Below are 16,544 nucleotides of genomic sequence, written 5' to 3'. Positions count from 1 at the left end.
GGACAGGAAGAAGAGACAGAAGTAGCAAAAGTAGGGATATGGGGGCTGCCAGGATGAAGAAAAGAGAAAATAGTTGGAGATGGGGATACAGGGGCAAGTGAGTTGCTCCCCCCCCCCCCAGTCCTTGCAGGTTCCCCACTGTGCAAGTTAGACCATTGGCCAGCGCAGCAAAACTGAGTCCTGGACAGCTGGAACTGTCCAGAGTTCTCCAAGAGAGAGGCTACCAGGCAGAGAGAAGGAAGAAAAGCTGAAGATAGAGCGACAGATAAATGTCAGTTAGCTGGTGGGTGGGAAGGAGAGAAGGAAGCAGGAAAAGGGGAGAGGCTATCAAGGCTTTTGTGGAAAGGAAGGAGGAAATAGTGGATGAGAGGGAAATAAAATGCTCCTAGAAGTCATTGCAAGTCTACTATGTTAACAGATAATATCCACAGTTCTACTGCACCTTCTTCCTTGTACAAAGTGCTTTAAAAATCCCACGTTTCTATATTTCTCTCTTATTTTTTTCAGGCCCAAAGAATCCTGTGATCACTTTTCCAGTTCCCGTGGAGCTGTCATGTCTGTGAGTGTGAACCTTGTTGGCCCTGCTCCCTGGGGCTTTCGCATAAATGGTGGAAGGGATTTTAGGAAGCCCATCACGGTATCTAAGGTAAGAATCCTCCTGAGATTTGTTTCAGATATGTTAAAGGGCCAGGTATTAGTTCTGGTGGCGAATGCTGGTCATTTGAATGTATGTCCATGCCGTACATCAAAATTTACCTTCTGCCCTACTGGTGCTCAGTGAATATCATAGAGAAAGATAAGGTTTTGCATGAAACATTACCTATGTCTGTTAGTTTGCTGGAAAATAGAACGAGAGTGTCCTGCTGTTTGAGGAATCTAATTTAGGAAAGACTTGACCTCCAAGAGGGTTAAGGATCCGCAAACGACAGCTCTAAGTGTACACTGGGCTTCTTGAATGGGTGTCACCCAGTTGCCAATCCAGATTCAAGAATGATTGCAGATAGAGTGTCAGTGCATTCTGGGGATTTGACTTCTCTGCTACCATCTCTCTCTCTCTCTCTCTCTCTCTCTCTCTGGTATTTTTGTAATGTGTGTGTGTGTATGCCTGCAAATGAAAGTCATGTCAACCTCTACTGGGAGCCTGGATGATATTCAGGAAGGTGGCCAAATAAAGCCTGCCCTGCCCTTCCAACTTGGTATTCTGAGATCTCCCATCCAAGTAGCTTTTCTGGGCTATCCCAGTCAGGACTACATGTTAACACTCTCAAAGAGGCCTTCAGGCAAAGCTAGCTGCAGAGGGAGGGGTCCAAGAACCCTTGGCCAAAGTAATTCTATTCAGAGCCATTGCCTTGAAGCAGCCAGACTTTCCACCCAACATGCAGTTCCAGTGACTAGAACTAAAGGTGTGAATGTCACAGGTGAATGGTGTCTTGAGGGAGGTGTTCCTTCAAGCAGAATAAACCCCCCCCCAACCTCTTAAGAGGTGAGATGTCACAGTCAGTCCTTCTTGCAGCATGATGTGTCCTTCATGCCCAGTTCCCTTCTGTTCAGTGTCACTTCCAGGTGTTGCATCTGCAGAGTGCTCTCTGGTAGCACGGTAGCCCTGACAGCAGGCTCCATCCTCAGCCCTGCTTTGCACTGATGAGATCATTTTGAAATCCAAACAATATTTCTACTAAGGTTTCTACTCTACCACTTTCTCTTGCTTGGGTTCCTAAAACTTCTTCATACACCTTGTACCCACTTTACTACAAACAAAATATATATGTTTTATGGGCAAAAAGCAGTCACAGGGGGATCAGGACTCTGGAGGCAGGGAAGATGGGGATTTAATTCTTCCCTTTGCTGTTTCTCTGGATACAGTCCAGCTGCTTGAATCATCAAAGTACTGGTACCTGCTTTTTTCCCCTCCTGGGGCTTAAAGCACTCCGGAGGAGAGACAGGTATTTCCAATCAGAGAAATGGCGCAGAAGGGAATATATTCCTCCTACTCCAGCTGTAGTCCCAATCCATATAGCCCCTCTTTCCATGACTGATTTTTGCAGCTGTATTTCACATCCAGGAATCTTAACACTCCCTCCAGCCTTGTATGTAGATTGGTCTTAATGCAGGGAATTGATCTTGTCTGGTCTTTGTATTCCATGTTCCTACGGGATACAGAATGCTGGCTTGGACAGGATAATAGGTTGGCTCAGAAATGAAGCCAAACAGGTGTGCTGTGCATGATCTTAAGACTCTGAGAGAGCTTTGCTTGGGAAGAGGCATCACTGGTGGGGCTGCAGGAGGTAGCCTATATGTCCCACCAGAGTTTTGGCAACGCAGCTCCCATTACCCACAAGGCTAGATTCAAGAGCTTGGACTGCAGCTGGAAGCCACAGCAAGCCTTTGAACAAGGAAGCTCTGTATTCCCACTGACCAATTATGCTCTGTCTCGCTGAAAGCTTTGCAGCAAGCTCGGAGTGGAGAGTGGAATTTCCTTTGGAGAAGTTGGAGAGAGAAGTTTGGTTGGCTGGGCTGTTCCCTCACAATGTCTATGGGGTTTGCAGGACATCCTGGAATGCTGAGCATTTTGTCTGCTTTGGAGGGCTGTGGGTCGAGGCTGTAAAGGAAGCCATTTCTTTCTCTGGCTTTGGCCCTGAGCCAAGCATGACCCTTCAGACTAATGAAGAGAACAGATCCTGTTTACCATCTTTTCAAGAATCCTACTCCATGGGAACGGGATTTCTGTGTCCAGGATGACTGCAAGCAGGAGGGGTCTAATGTATTTCTTCCTGACTTTGCCTTGGATGCTTTTGTTGACTAAGGGAATTTCCCCTCTGTTTTGGCCTGGCTCAGGAGTAGACTGTGCCTTGGCACGTTGCTCTTCTCACCAAGATTAGTGTGTGTGGGGGGGCTGACTGTGAACTTACCGGGAAAGTTCCTGCTGGTCTCCTGCCCTGAAAGGCTACGGGCAGCCAGGAGCAAATGGAACCAAGCTATGTTAGCTTTGCTGGTGCTTCAGAGGCCAGTGGCACCAAAAGTGGGAACTGGTTTACCCACTGCCTTGTCCAGCACTCAGGGTTGCCATCCTCCAGATGGGGCCTGGACATCTCCTGGAATTTCAGCTGATCTCCAGTTCCAACAGCAGTCAGTTCCCCTGGAGAAAAAGGTTGCTTTGGAAGGTGAACTCTATGGCAATCCCTCCCCAAACTCAGCCCTCCCCAGGCAACCTTAGCATTCCATAAGGTAGCAGCAGATTAACCAAAACTCATCTTTAATGCTGCTGGCCACGTCTGAACCAAAGCACCCTTGTGGTGTAAGCAGAGGTCCCTGCTCCTGGCTTGTGACTTCCCAGTCTACCTGAGTTTAGTCTTCCATGATGCCAGAATGACTGTGTGTGTTAGTCATTTAGGGACAAGCTTCTGACAAGACCCAAAGGCATGTTTTACTGTGGAGACTTGTTCCTGTGACTTAGGCTGCTTGTAGGTGACTTCTGATGCTGCTATCCTGAATCAACAAACTTTTTTGCTTTGCCAAAAAAGTTTTGAATGGTTCAGTCATGTCCCATTTAATCTCTGTCTTGGGTTGGTTTATGTTAGTGGGGAGCTTAGTATTCTCCCCATCTCGTCTGCATACAAAGATGCAAAGAGAACTCTGCTGTTGCTTATGTGATTGTTTTTCTGGGATTAATTGAGACAAATCATCTGCAAGACTCATATACTTGATTAGGTTAGGGGCTGTTTCTTAACAACATGTTCATTTTAGCCTCTGATTAATCCTTTGCATATTAAACTGGATTTACCCCAGGCTAACTGTAAATGATCCACAGGACGAATGTGTACACATGAAACTGCAGTATGCCGAGTCAGAGCATTGCTGTATCAAGGTCAGTATTGTCTGCTTTGTGTGGCAGCAGCTCCCCAAAGTCTCAGGTTAGAGTGGAGATCTTTTGCATCATTTGCTACATGATTCATTCAACTGGAAATCCTGGGGTCTGAACCTGGGATGTTCTGCATTTAAACCAGATGCTCTGTCACTGAGCCATGGCCCCTCTCTGAAAGCATGCCTGTGATTCCCTTTCTCTTCTTGCAGGCCAGTTTCTCTGGATCTGTGTTAAGGAACAGAGCAGCTTTGTCTTACCACGAGGAATATAAAGCATCTTTTGCTTTCTAGGGCAAAATCATTTTCATTGGCAGTAGCCTTCTTATTTAACATCTGTCTAAGTGAGCTAGCATTCCGGAAAGATTTCATCATAAATGTGAGCAAACTCTTTGTAGGAAACTTGGCTGCTGCATTTTGAGAGCTGTAGCTCTGACATTCTTCTGTTTATTTAGGAATGTGCAAGTTTTCAGGTTTCACAGTGCTCTTCTTCAGGTGCAGGGAGACAGAATACAAAGGTATAGGAAGACTGGCCTCCCTCTCTGTTGTCTACTGGCAAGGGAGAAATTGTTCAAAAAGGTAGTAGTGTCATTCCATGGTGTGACTGAAATACTTGGAACTGATATACTGACAATATGATGACACTTCCAGTTATTTGCTGGGATTTGCATTCTGCTGTTGGTCTGATGTAATTTCATTCCCAACACTACTCTCTGGGGGGCTTGGCATGCAGAAGGTCCCTGGTTCAATCCCCAGTATCCTAACCCTACAGATGTAGCTAATTCTCAATGGTATGTTGCAGAAAGCTGGCTTGAAATGCAAACTTGTCAAAAATACATGTATTTATTATTAAACAGTTAAAACATTTAGGGGACCAACATTAGTCTCATTACAAATTAAAATACATAAAGCACAAGTGGAAAACAATGCGGCCTTACACATTTCAGCTCCAAAAGACCTTCTTCAGAGGTCAAGCATATTGTATACATACAGGCATGTTACAACCTATTTTAAAAAAAGGTAAAGGTAGTCCCTTGTGCAAGCACCAGTCATTTCCAACTCTGGGGTGACGTTGCATCACAGTGTGTTCACGGCAGACTTTTTTAATGGGGTGGTTTGCCATTGCCTTCACCAGTTATCTATACTTTACCCCCAGCAAGCTGGGTACTTATTTTACCGACCTCGGAAGGATGGAAGGCTGAGTCAACCTTGAGCTGGCTACCTGAACCCAGCTTCTGCCAGGATCAAACTCAGGTCGTGAGCAGAGAGCTTGATGGGCTGCAGTACTGCAGCGTTACCACTCTGTGCCACGGGGCTATAGCCTTATGTCATAATCAAAGGCATACATGTTGAATGGTGTTTGTATTGTAAGGCTGTATTGCAAGAAGCCCCACATCTTTTCCATATTATAACTACAACAACCCAGTGAGGTAGGCTATGTGTGAAAGGAAACTATTGGTCTATGGTCACTCAGTGAGCTTGATGGCTGACGGGAGCTTTGAACCTGGGTGTCCCTGGTCCTAGGGACTCTAGCCCCTACACCCCATTGGCTGCTCTATTAGTAATCTAACTAATTTCTACATCTTTGTAATACATTGCTGTGCAACATGATGTTGCCAAACTTTTGTGCAATAAAAAACAAAGATTTGTCAATTGCTGAACAGAAAACTGAACTGGGGAACCAAGAAGATTAAGAAATGTCAAGACTTCTGCACTTATTTATATCCAGATTATATCATTACTGTGGTGAATGATGTGCATGCAGCATTTGAACCATGTAAGTGCTATGGGAGTGCTAACTATATAATTGTTTGAGATAGATAATGAAAGGTAATAATCCAAGACTTTGTGGATTTTTACCTTTTCCATTCCCTTAATTGCACAGTCCCTGTATGTTTTGCTGTTTCAAGTAAGGCTGGGCTCAAACTTTAAAAAGGCGATTCAGTTTGAGGTTTGGGGCAGCTCCCGAACAGAACTCCAAACTAAATAGGCCTCACCCAAAGCAAACCAGTTCAGCACACCTTTAAAACCTGAGCAGCAGGCCCCATACCACTCTGTTAGGTTTAAATAGCTAGCCCAGGCCCCAAACAGCTAAACTGAACCAGCCAAAAGTCAGGTAAATGTTCGAGGAATGCACCTTCCCCGAACATCAATTCCTGAGCACCAAACTTTTCCAAGTTTGGCCTGAATTTTGGCTCATGAGCTGGCTGATGCCTATCCCTAGCTTCAAGTAACCTTGGAAATAATTGGCATATTCATTTTAGAAGCTGGCAAAACGTTTGGCAGCTGTGCTCCTTCTACAGAATTACCCATAAACACCAACACTATGTATGCTGGAATGAAGGGCATGTAACATAATTAGTCATAATCTTTATTGCATAAAACATCTTTTCCAGTAGACATATGTTTTTGGACGCATGCATTTGTCACACCTTGGGGTGTTCTAAAGGCCTGGTGGTGAAGCTCCGTTTTTTTCTTTTTCCATTTTAACTGTTTCCACTTGTAAACTGGTTTATCTAGTGCTCAGCTGCATAGAGAGTGAATGTCTGAGGAGTTCTGTGTAACATGGAAGTTGGCATACCTCCTCCTCTCCCCATTAGGAAGTTGTCTTCCCTCTTGCGTTCTGCTCTCTGGGACCTCAGTACCATGACTAGCTTATTCCAAGTTTAATGGCATAAAGCAATGGTGGATAACTCTTTTTTTCCTTCCCACTTGACAAATGCATAAGGCAGAGACTCTAGCCTAGGAAACCCCATGTCAGCATTGTATTAGTCCTTAAGCTGCAACAGGACCTTTCCCCCCATCATATTCATTTTAGTAGTTGTTATATATAATTACAAAGCTTAAAACAGAAAGAAGAAAAAATACAGATATAATGTATTTTAAAGTTAAATATTTTAATTAATTTAATATAATTAATAACTATAAATATTACAAGACAGGCATACAGCATATTCTAAAGTCTACTTAAGTTTACCTGTGTAATTCTAGTTAATGACCCTTATTTCTCTAGATACTTACAGACAACTCTTTATAACAATGTGAGACTGAGAAAGAGATTACAACTATAAATTGCAGATGCTGACACATACTACGGCACTGACTTTAACAGATTACCTACTACTACCCGTAACATTATCCTATTTTACTTCAATATAATGCATTAATAGTTTCTAATATTGAGGCATATTCTTCTTTAGTTGATAAATAATCTAGGAATGGATAGCATGTTGGAACAAAACTTGAAGTATACAAAACTGAGTCTTTTAAAAGAATATAGTCAGTAATTTTGCGTAGGTCGCAGCGGGCCAGGAGAGGAGATCTCCCTACCAACCTTTGACAGTGCGTCACTGATACCAGTGCGCAGGGTCAAGAGTCTGGGAGTGCTACTGGAGCCTTCCTTGACAATGGAGGCCCAGATAGCTGCCACTGCTAAATCCGCCTTCTTCCATCTTAGGAGGGCGAGACAGCTGGCCCCCTTCCTGGAACGTAGAGACTTGGCAACTGTGATCCATGCAACGGTCACCTCGAGGCTAGACTACTGTAACGCCCTCTACATGGGGCTGCCCTTATACCGAACGCGGAGGCTGCAGCTAGTGCAGAATGCGGCGGCCAGGCTGTTAGTGGGACTACCTCGGTGGGAACATGTGCAGCCTAGGCTGCGGGAGCTGCACTGGCTGCCGATTATATACCGAGTTCGCTATAAGGTGCTGGTTATTACCTTTAAAGCCCTATATGGCCGAGGACCTGCCTACCTTAGGGACCGCCTCTCCCCATATGTTCCTCAGAGAGCACTGAGATCTAGTTCTCAAAATCTTGGACCAAGGGAGGTTAGATTGAAAACAATGAGGGAGCAAGTCTTCTCAACAATGGCTCCCCAATGGTGGAATCAACTACCAGAGGAGGTGCGAGCCCTGCGAGACCTAAATCAGTTTCGCAGGGCTTGCAAAACTGTCCTCTTTCAGCTCGCTTTAAGATGAAACCCGGGAAACGACATCTAGCCATCCTACACATAGTCTGAACTGTAGCACCGAAATTTATAATTTATAATGGTTTAACTGTCTATTTAATTTTAACTTAATTTATGAATGTAATTTAACTATTTTAATTGTTTTATAGTAATGATTGTATTTTACCGTAATCATGGTGCATACCATGTCTTGTTAGCCGCCCTGAGCCTGCCTTTGGCGGGGGAGGGCGGGATATAAAAATAAATTTATTATTATTATTATTAATTTTATCCATTATGCATAATTCACATGCCTTGTTTATCCATTCAGAAACTGATAAGTCGTATTGCTTTTCCAGGATTTGCCAACCATGACTCATGCTCTGCTGCATATAAAATCTCAATTAATTCGTTATTATTTGAATAGGCTGTTCTATTATGCCATAAATTTAAAATCAATATTTCAGCCTCCAGCAGTAATTTGAATGTTGTTGTGATGTGGATTTGTTATATGACTAATGACCAAAACGTTTGTACAAACTTACAACTCCACCAGCAACACCAGTGGGATCCATTCTCTCCACACCTCTCCAATAAGATGAAGAGGATGTTGATAACATATTATGTAGTTTTTGTGGAGGTAAATACCACCTAGATAAAAGTTTAAAGAATTGTATCCTGATGGTTATTATTTTACACTGGAAGGGAGATGAAGCCCAAATGTGAAATAGTAAATATGTTGTTATTCCTTATGCCAATAATTAGTATAAGTTGGCAATTGAGAGATTTCAGATGAAAGTATTATTAATTTAGAAATAAGATGTTTCTAGAATTCGCATGTATTTTTTAAAACTGCTTCAAAGTTAGTAGTCCTAACTTTATGTTGGGTTGATGTACCATATGAGCTAATTGCAGATAGAGAAACCATGGGACTGTGAAGTTAAAGTTTCTGGTTTAACTTGTTTTTCTCCAAGATTAATCCATTTTTAGTAATATTAATTAATCTGGTTAAGTCATTTTTCCTCAAGAGTGGGAATGAATTATATTGTGCAGGAATAAACCAAGTTTGCCCTGTAAAAACTGGTAATGGTGATGGAGAAGGGTGTAGTTTCTTCCTATCAAGGTACTAATAAGAAAAGGATTATCTTTAATCATAGGTGATCTTTCTACCATGGTAACCCAAACAATTTCTTTTAAGTATTTATCAGATGAGTAAGACTGTTCTAATATAATCCACTGCAGTGCTGATTCTGACTTTAGCATCATTAAACTGTTAGATAATTGGGCTGCATCATAATACCTTTGGTTTTGACATATTCCAGGTATTAATAAAAGGCTTCTACCTTTTTATAAATTCTGAATATATAACTTCCTTCCTCTTAACTGTTTAAATACTGTAAGCTTGTCCATAATCATAGTATACCAACATTTCCTTAACCATACCGCTACTGGTGGTGAAGCAGTAATGTCCAGTATTTGTAGTAAATTATCTTGCTGCAACCATCATACTTTTCAGTAGATAAAGGTAAAGGTAGTCCCCTGTGCAAGCAGCAGTCGTTTCTGACTCTGGGGTGACGTCGCATCATGACGTTTTTACGGCAGTCTTTTTTAATGGGGTAGTTTGCCATTGCCTTCCCCAGTACTGCAGCTTTACCACTCTGCGCCACGGGGCTCATCTTTTTCAGTAGATACCCATGCTCTTTTCCCAGTCTTTTTTCCATCTGTCCAAATGCTATCCGCAATGGACTACATGCCACTTTTCTCTTCACTGTCTCAGTTTGTACATTAAAGATATTGTACCGAAATTGCTTCACAGCTGAGCTACACACACGTGTACATATATATAATAACTTTTTGTAGCCTTAACACAGAGTTACCTTCTAGAACTTTTCCGCCAGGCTTAATTAGCTCTTTCTATTAATCATAAAGCTGCACACCCTTTTAAAATTCTTAATAGGGGTGAATGTGTAGACTCAGAGTATCAGTTAATTTAGTCCATGTTATTAACTGATCCATAGATATAGCATTTGTTTGACTATTTTGGATGGAACCAATAGAGGCAAGCACAGCAAAACCTGCTATGCCTTTCCAGCTCCCTGAGGGCCCTGAGGAGTAGGGCTGCCACTTTTGGGTTGGGAAGCTCCTGGAAATTTGAGGATGGAAGCTGGGGAAGGCAGGGACTGGGGAGGGACCTCATTGGGAGTATAATGCCATAGAGCTTATTCTCCAAATCAACCATCTTGTCTAGCAGTGCTGATGTCTGTCATCTGGAGAAAGGGTTGCTGCAGGTGGTGACTGGAAATATTCTGATCTCCATGTGACAGATCAGTTCACCTAGAGAAACAAGGTGGATTTGATGATATTATACCCCAATTAAGTCGCTCCCCTCCCTACACCCTGCCCTCCTGAGGCTCAACCCCCAAAATTTCCAAGTTATTTCCCAAACTAGAGCTGGAAACCCTATCTGGAGATCAGTTGTAATTCCAGAAGATTTCCAGGCCCCACCAGGAAGCTCCTGTCTTTACTGAGGAGTAGATGACTGGGGAAGGCAATGGCAAGCCATCCCGTAAAAAGTCTACCACAAAAACACCCTGATGTGACATCACCCCATGGGTCGGTAATGACCCGGTGCTTGTGCTTGTCCCATTAGTACTGTCTTTCAAAACTGATCTTACCAAGGTTCAGCACAGTGTCCAGATATTTTTGTGTCAGATAATATTTCTTACCTTTACCTTTTACCTTTTTAGAATGCCTGCTTATCTTCCTTGTCCTTTCCTTGATTTATTTGAGATAAGACTGCTGTTCTGTGTCCTCAACTCTGTGCACTTCCCTTCTCCCTCCATGCATGCAGGTGACTGAACGCAGCAAAGCAGCCCTTGGTGACCTTCAGCCCGGCGATGTCATAATCTCCATCAATGGTGAGAGCACTGCTGAGATGCTTAATGTGGAGGCACAGAACAAGATAAAGCAGAGCTCTGGGCAGCTGCAACTGCAGGTGGACAGGTAAGGATGCCGTCAAGCTGGTCTCAGATGAATCACCTGCAGTTGCTGTGGGGTTTTCAATCCTCTGAATACCTTCAACAATCCCTGCTGGATTGTTTTCCACTTTTATCAAGCTTTTTCACCCTGGTATCCTTGGAAGTTATGCTAAGCACAAATACCCATCATTCTGACGTGTGTGAGGTATTCTGATGGTTAAGGATACCCATGGTTTGGACAATTTTTCCTGCAGGGAACTTTGAAGTCTTTTTTCTCTCTGTTTTTGTGTTTCTCCTGGGATTGAGAACAAGTGAGAGACTTGACAAATCTTCAATTCTACAATTTCAGAGAGCTTAAGAACTGTTGTTGTGCCACTGGGTAACAGGACTAGGGAGGCTTTTTTAGTTCTTGGGTTTGATTCTCAGTTCTGATACTGCAGTGGCTCATCTTTTCCCCTTACTAGTGGGAGATGGCAACCATGGAATTCTCTGCCTGCTGCTTAATTGGTCCCTGATTGATTCTGGTCCCATTAGTACTGTCTTTCAAAACTGATCTTACCAAGGTTCAACAGAGTGTCCAGATATTTTTGTGTCAGATAGGGCCCAAAGTGTGATTCTGACTCCCTTTGTCATCTCTGCAAAATGCTGTGCCACAAGAAAAAAAGAGCCAGCCTCTTACAGTAATTTTCTCTCAAAGAAGTGACTCCTGATCCAAGTGCCTGTGACGGGCCAAGTTGAATAAGGGATACTGCTTGCAACACAAGCGATAAATTGGTTTCAGCAGGAGTGGAGAAGAGAGTGTGAGAATTGGTAGCTGTGCAGGTAGAAAGTTCTAGGTTCAATCCCCCAACATCTTCAGTTAAAATATCTTGGATAGGAGGCTCTGGGAAAGATCTTACTGCATCTGAGACCCTGGTGAGATGCTGCTGATCAAGCAGGATAAACAGAATAAGTAAACCAGTTGTCTAATCTGATATATGACAACTTTATATGTTCAACTGTATGTTCAGAAAGATTGTGGAAATCATCCAAAGGGGGGGGCTGTGAGCATTTGGAAAGGAAGGGAGAGCTGGTGAAGCCTGCAGCATGCAACTTGCAGTGTGGGAAGTGTCCGAGACACCAGCCTACATCACTAAAAGTTGGTTATTTATAATTGGTGTTGTTATAAAGCCATATATACTCCTTTTAGATGTATTCCTAGCCCCTTTCCATGAATGTTCAGATTGAAAAGAAGGCTCTAGTTTTTCTTGCTTGGAGAGAAAAAAGATCAGCACACTTACAGTATCTCAGTAAAAAAATAATCCAGCCCCCACCTCCTAATATTCTAGCCAATAAGTGCAAAGGCACTAGGGCACTTCTCAGTAGAAACTGAAACTTTAAAAGGTAAATTGAAATAGTCTTAAACAACTATGGGCAGCATCTGTTTAGGTTTTTGCTGCTTGACTTTAGATTTATGATATTCCCTCCCTTGCCCCATGTACTGTAGGACTTCCCACCCTGAAATGGCCAGCTGCAGGCCACCTTGGCATATGGCTAATCTGTAGGGATCAGAAGCACTGAAAAGGTGCATGCAAATCGATGAAATCAAAGCCATCATACTGGATGTGCTTTGGGAGGTGCAGGGAGGAATTGTTTGAATCCCTGATTTGGGGGGAGAAGGAAAGTGAGTAGTGTGTGTCCTTGGAACTTGAGCTATGGCTCCATATGGAGAAAGGCCCTTTTAAGCTGGAAGAGTGTGAAAGGCTTGTGGAACAGTTGCTTTTCTGGCTTGAAGATTGTCTGGATATTAGTTTCTGTTGCACACAGTTCAGGATCTGCTTTCTTGGCTTTGAGACTTGGTGGTTTGGAAATGGTGTACAGCGAAGCTGGAGTGGGTTAGCTGGAAAGGGAGGCAGCAGCTCTGGCAGTCCTTAAGTGCAGTCCAGGTCTGACTGGTTCCAGCCCCGGGGGCTGTTGTTTATGGAGAGGGGAGGAAAGGGACAGTGTTTTGATTGCGTATGCCACACTGAAGGCTACTTGAAGTGGTAGCTGGGTTCGCCCTTTACATGAGGACTGTCCTCCTTTGTTAGTGGTCAGGATATTCTCCTAATACATTTTGTACATGGGCTGGTGTGTGCACACACTCTGTGCCAAGGAAGTTCAAATGCTGTCATTAGAATAAATTGCAGCAACTTGTTTTAATTTGCAAAACTTTATTTATTTATGTCTGCAGTGTGGGTGTATTTTGCCGCTGAATGGTTTGGGAAAGCCCTGATTCAGCAGTGACAGAACAAGAGAAGCGGCTTTGGGGAGTAAAAGAGCAGCAAAGGGTTACCTGAAGATAAAGTTAGCCTGTAAGGGGAGAGCATAGAAGACAGACACCTGCAAAACTTGTTTAGAGGGGTCCACTCTGCCTTTAAGCATTTCTGTGGCTTCAGATTCCTTTCCACTACCTTGAGGACTAGAAAACCTGACCAGGAATGTATGCATTCCTCATGTGACAACACTGGGAGTGCAGAATCTCCCATAGGAGGAAACTTAGCCAAACTTGCTTTCATACATGTGCATCTTGAAAGGCCTAACTGACTAATGGGAAGGGGGGCTTTAAAATAGCCAGCCAACAGGAATGATTTCCCCCCCTTCTAAACTAAATAAAAGGCACGAATACTAAATAAATAAATAAAAACTCAGTGGCACTGGCAACCAGGCCTGTAGCTAACCAGGGGCCCACAGTGCCTGGCCCCCTGACAATTTGGGGGGGCACCTTACCCCCCCCCTGACTGCCCCTCTCCCTCCTGCACAATTCAAATCCCATGGGAGGGGCACCCAGGAGCAGTCGCTGCTCCTCCCATGCCATTTAAAGGGTCCACAGATCAGCTTATCAGTGGAGTCCAAATCACATGGGAGGGGCGGGAGGAGCAGTCACCAGCCTTCTGCCTGATTTGGCTAATCTTTCCCCCTATGGCCCCCTCCCCTTGTGGCTGCTAGCTGCAGGGCTGGTGGCAACTCCAGCAGAGAGAGCCAGAACGCAAGTTTCTTAAGTTTCCCCAGCTATGAGTGGGAGCCTTTCTCCAGAGTGAGGCGTAGCATTCTGGGAAGCTGTTGGGCAAGGCCTTCCGTGTTAAGGAGCCACAGACCAGATGTGTGTCAAAACCTCAGCCCACTGGAGCTTGGGCTGTTCACCCTGTATGTCCTTTTCTCAACCATTAACGGCCGGATTTGTTAGTTAAAGCTTGTTCTTGTTTTGGGTAAAGTCTAGAGGAAGCCAAGCGACTGCACACGAGGAGGCGAAAGGTTCTGCTGTAAGAAGAATTACAGGCCCCACCACTGCTGGAATTTGCCTGGGCTTATTGCATAAATCCAGTTGGGCCTGAAATAATCCCACATGAGCCAGCATGTGACTGGAAAGCTATCAGCTGTAAAGTAGCCCTTGGGGCAAAGTGCCTGCTGGCCTTAACCCAGAGCGGGGAAACAGGTAGCAAACTCTTTTGTGCCCAGTGGTTCAGACTGTATGTATGTGAGACTTGCTTGGAGGAAGGGAGAAGCGGGGGAAGAGGAGGAAAAGAGGATGGGCACGCCGTGTAAATCTGTTCAACAGCAGGCCACTGTCCAGGGTGTGGTCTCCTACTGGCATGACTCAGAGATTCTCCTTCCCCACCCTATGATGGCTGGCTGCTTCCAGAATTTGGCCTGTTGCCCCAGGTGTTGGCAAGCTAAGTCAAGATAGTGCTGCTTGAGGGAATCCTTGGGGAATTCCTAGTTCAGGTTCCTCCTTCAAAAGGCAGCATCTTTACACCTTTCACCTTCCCCTGCTTAGAGCAGCCACTCCTCTTGTAGGTATCTGAGTTAAACTGCCCCCTCCACCCCAACACCTGCTGGGTGAGCCTTGGTGGAGCACCTTCTTATACCTCTTTTATGCACCCTGGCATGCTCCAGCTTGCATGCTTCATGGCATTATTGTGTGTGCACAGGAGGGCTTGTGAAGCAACAGGCCTGGGTATAGAAACCAGCCCACACAGATTGCCAGTCTATATGTGTCTCGAGTCTGTCCTTCCACCTTGTCCTCTCTTTTCACAACAGTTTCCTTTTTCCTTGTTTGTGTCTACTTTTGACGTGCAACGGATGCCTGATGAGGGTTGGAAAGTCTTAATGGCATCTTGGCACCACCCCAAAACTGACAAACTGAGTCAGAAGGCGGCATTCTTCTAATTCCGGGACCTTTGGCTCATCTTTCTCCCTTCCTCCTCCACCCTCCCCTGAGCATGCAACTTCTTCCTTCTGCCACACTTGCCCTGGGGCATTTGCAGTCCTTGGTGTCAGCTTTTCTGGCACTCTGTTGCACGTATCAAGGCCTAATATGCATAGTACTAAGGCCATTCTCCATGAAGCTGTCTGTCCAAACACTGATCTTTTAAGGTTGGTCAGTGTTGTCTACTCTGACTGGCAGCTGCTCTCCTTGGTCTCATGTAGATGTTTTTCACATCACCAGCTACTTGGTTTTTTTAACTGGAGGTGCAGGGAATTGAACCTGGGACCTTCTGGAAAGCAGATGTTCTACCACTGAGCCATGGCCCCTTATCTCAAGGGAGCCACAGAAGATCACAGTCATAACAACAATAACAACAACCAAACCCACACACCCTGGGGGATTCTGCTTCATAGGACATTCCCCCATTTAAGTCCTTTATTAGTGCTTCTGACAGAAAGTCACTTCTCTTCAGAATCATTGCTGTCAGCTAACATGAGGGTTCATTCAAGTCTGTATGGTACTCTGCACAAGTAATATAAGGCAGCACACATACACTACACTTGTTCCCTGGGACAAGGGTTTTGTGTGTGTGTGGGGGGGAATATGCCACATGGCTTTAAAAATATTTTTCCTGCATGTATCACGTCTGTCTGTCTGTCTCCCCCCACCCTCTACTGTTCCTTTTCTTGCACATGTGAGGAAATCCACTGTGTCCACATGGGGCACTTACTTCATGAATACAGGAATGTCATTTGGCATTTATACGGTGCTTTGAGATGTCAAAAGTGCTTCACATGCATTATATCAATAATTTTAACCCTGTAAAAATAAGCCAATATTATTCCTGTATTGTGGGTGGCAAGCCATGTGGGTGGCAGGTGGCCATAGGATCACCACCTTCTTTCTGTGACCTGAGGTGAGGTAAGGTTTGAACCAGGAACTTCCTCTCACACGCTACTAGTTGTTGTACAGTCTGTGCTGCCCCAGAATTTGAAACTTGTTCTTTGAAAAACAAGCCCCACCTTCCCCAGAATTCTTTTAATGAAGTTTAAGAGTCTCTTGTCAAGAAGTTCTAAGGTGCAGTCAACGCAAGTTTCAAGCCTACTATACTACTCTTAAACACATTCTGTCACCAAGTAGGATAGAGATGGGAAGGTCTTGAGACCAAGAAGTGAAAATAAAGTGGGGGAGACACAGAAAAATTAGATGAAGAAAGACAGAAATGAATGAGAAACATGTGGAAAAGAGGGAGAGAAATTAAGAGAGGGAAAGGTTGTTTTATCTTGCTGCAACACCCTAACTACTGCTTTGCAAGATCTAGCTGTGCTGGGTGCAAGGGAAGGAAGAGAGAAAGGCTAGACTGTTGCAGAAAATGTCTTGCACGTTGGCAGTTACTACTGCAGCAGCTATTAGTGTGCTGGCTTGGTTGTACTATCTGTTAAGCAAGTTTGCTTCAGTCTTGGAGAAAGGGAAGTCTAGCTGATCCTAGAGTGCTTTTTGCTATGTTCAGACTTCCCTGTACCCTTAGTGG

The 16,544-nt window shown here is 44.2% G+C and overlaps 1 protein-coding gene across 1 annotated transcript in view; it reads left to right on the top strand.

Annotated features, from left to right (window-relative positions):
* Positions 1-16,544, top strand: part of PDLIM2 (PDZ and LIM domain 2) — a 52,205-nt gene that overhangs the window by 12,753 nt on the left and 22,908 nt on the right. Inside the window, exons 2-3 of the mRNA XM_060250699.1 lie at positions 508-646; positions 10,659-10,810. Of these exons, the coding sequence (XP_060106682.1) occupies positions 554-646; positions 10,659-10,810 (245 nt within the window). The 5' untranslated portion in view covers positions 508-553. The remainder of the gene's footprint in view (positions 1-507; positions 647-10,658; positions 10,811-16,544) is intronic.

This window comes from Heteronotia binoei, chromosome 12 (genome assembly GCF_032191835.1).
Source record: "Heteronotia binoei isolate CCM8104 ecotype False Entrance Well chromosome 12, APGP_CSIRO_Hbin_v1, whole genome shotgun sequence".
In the NCBI taxonomy this organism is placed as follows: Eukaryota; Metazoa; Chordata; class Lepidosauria; order Squamata; family Gekkonidae; genus Heteronotia; species Heteronotia binoei.
This window is presented reverse-complemented; position numbering and strand designations above follow the sequence as displayed.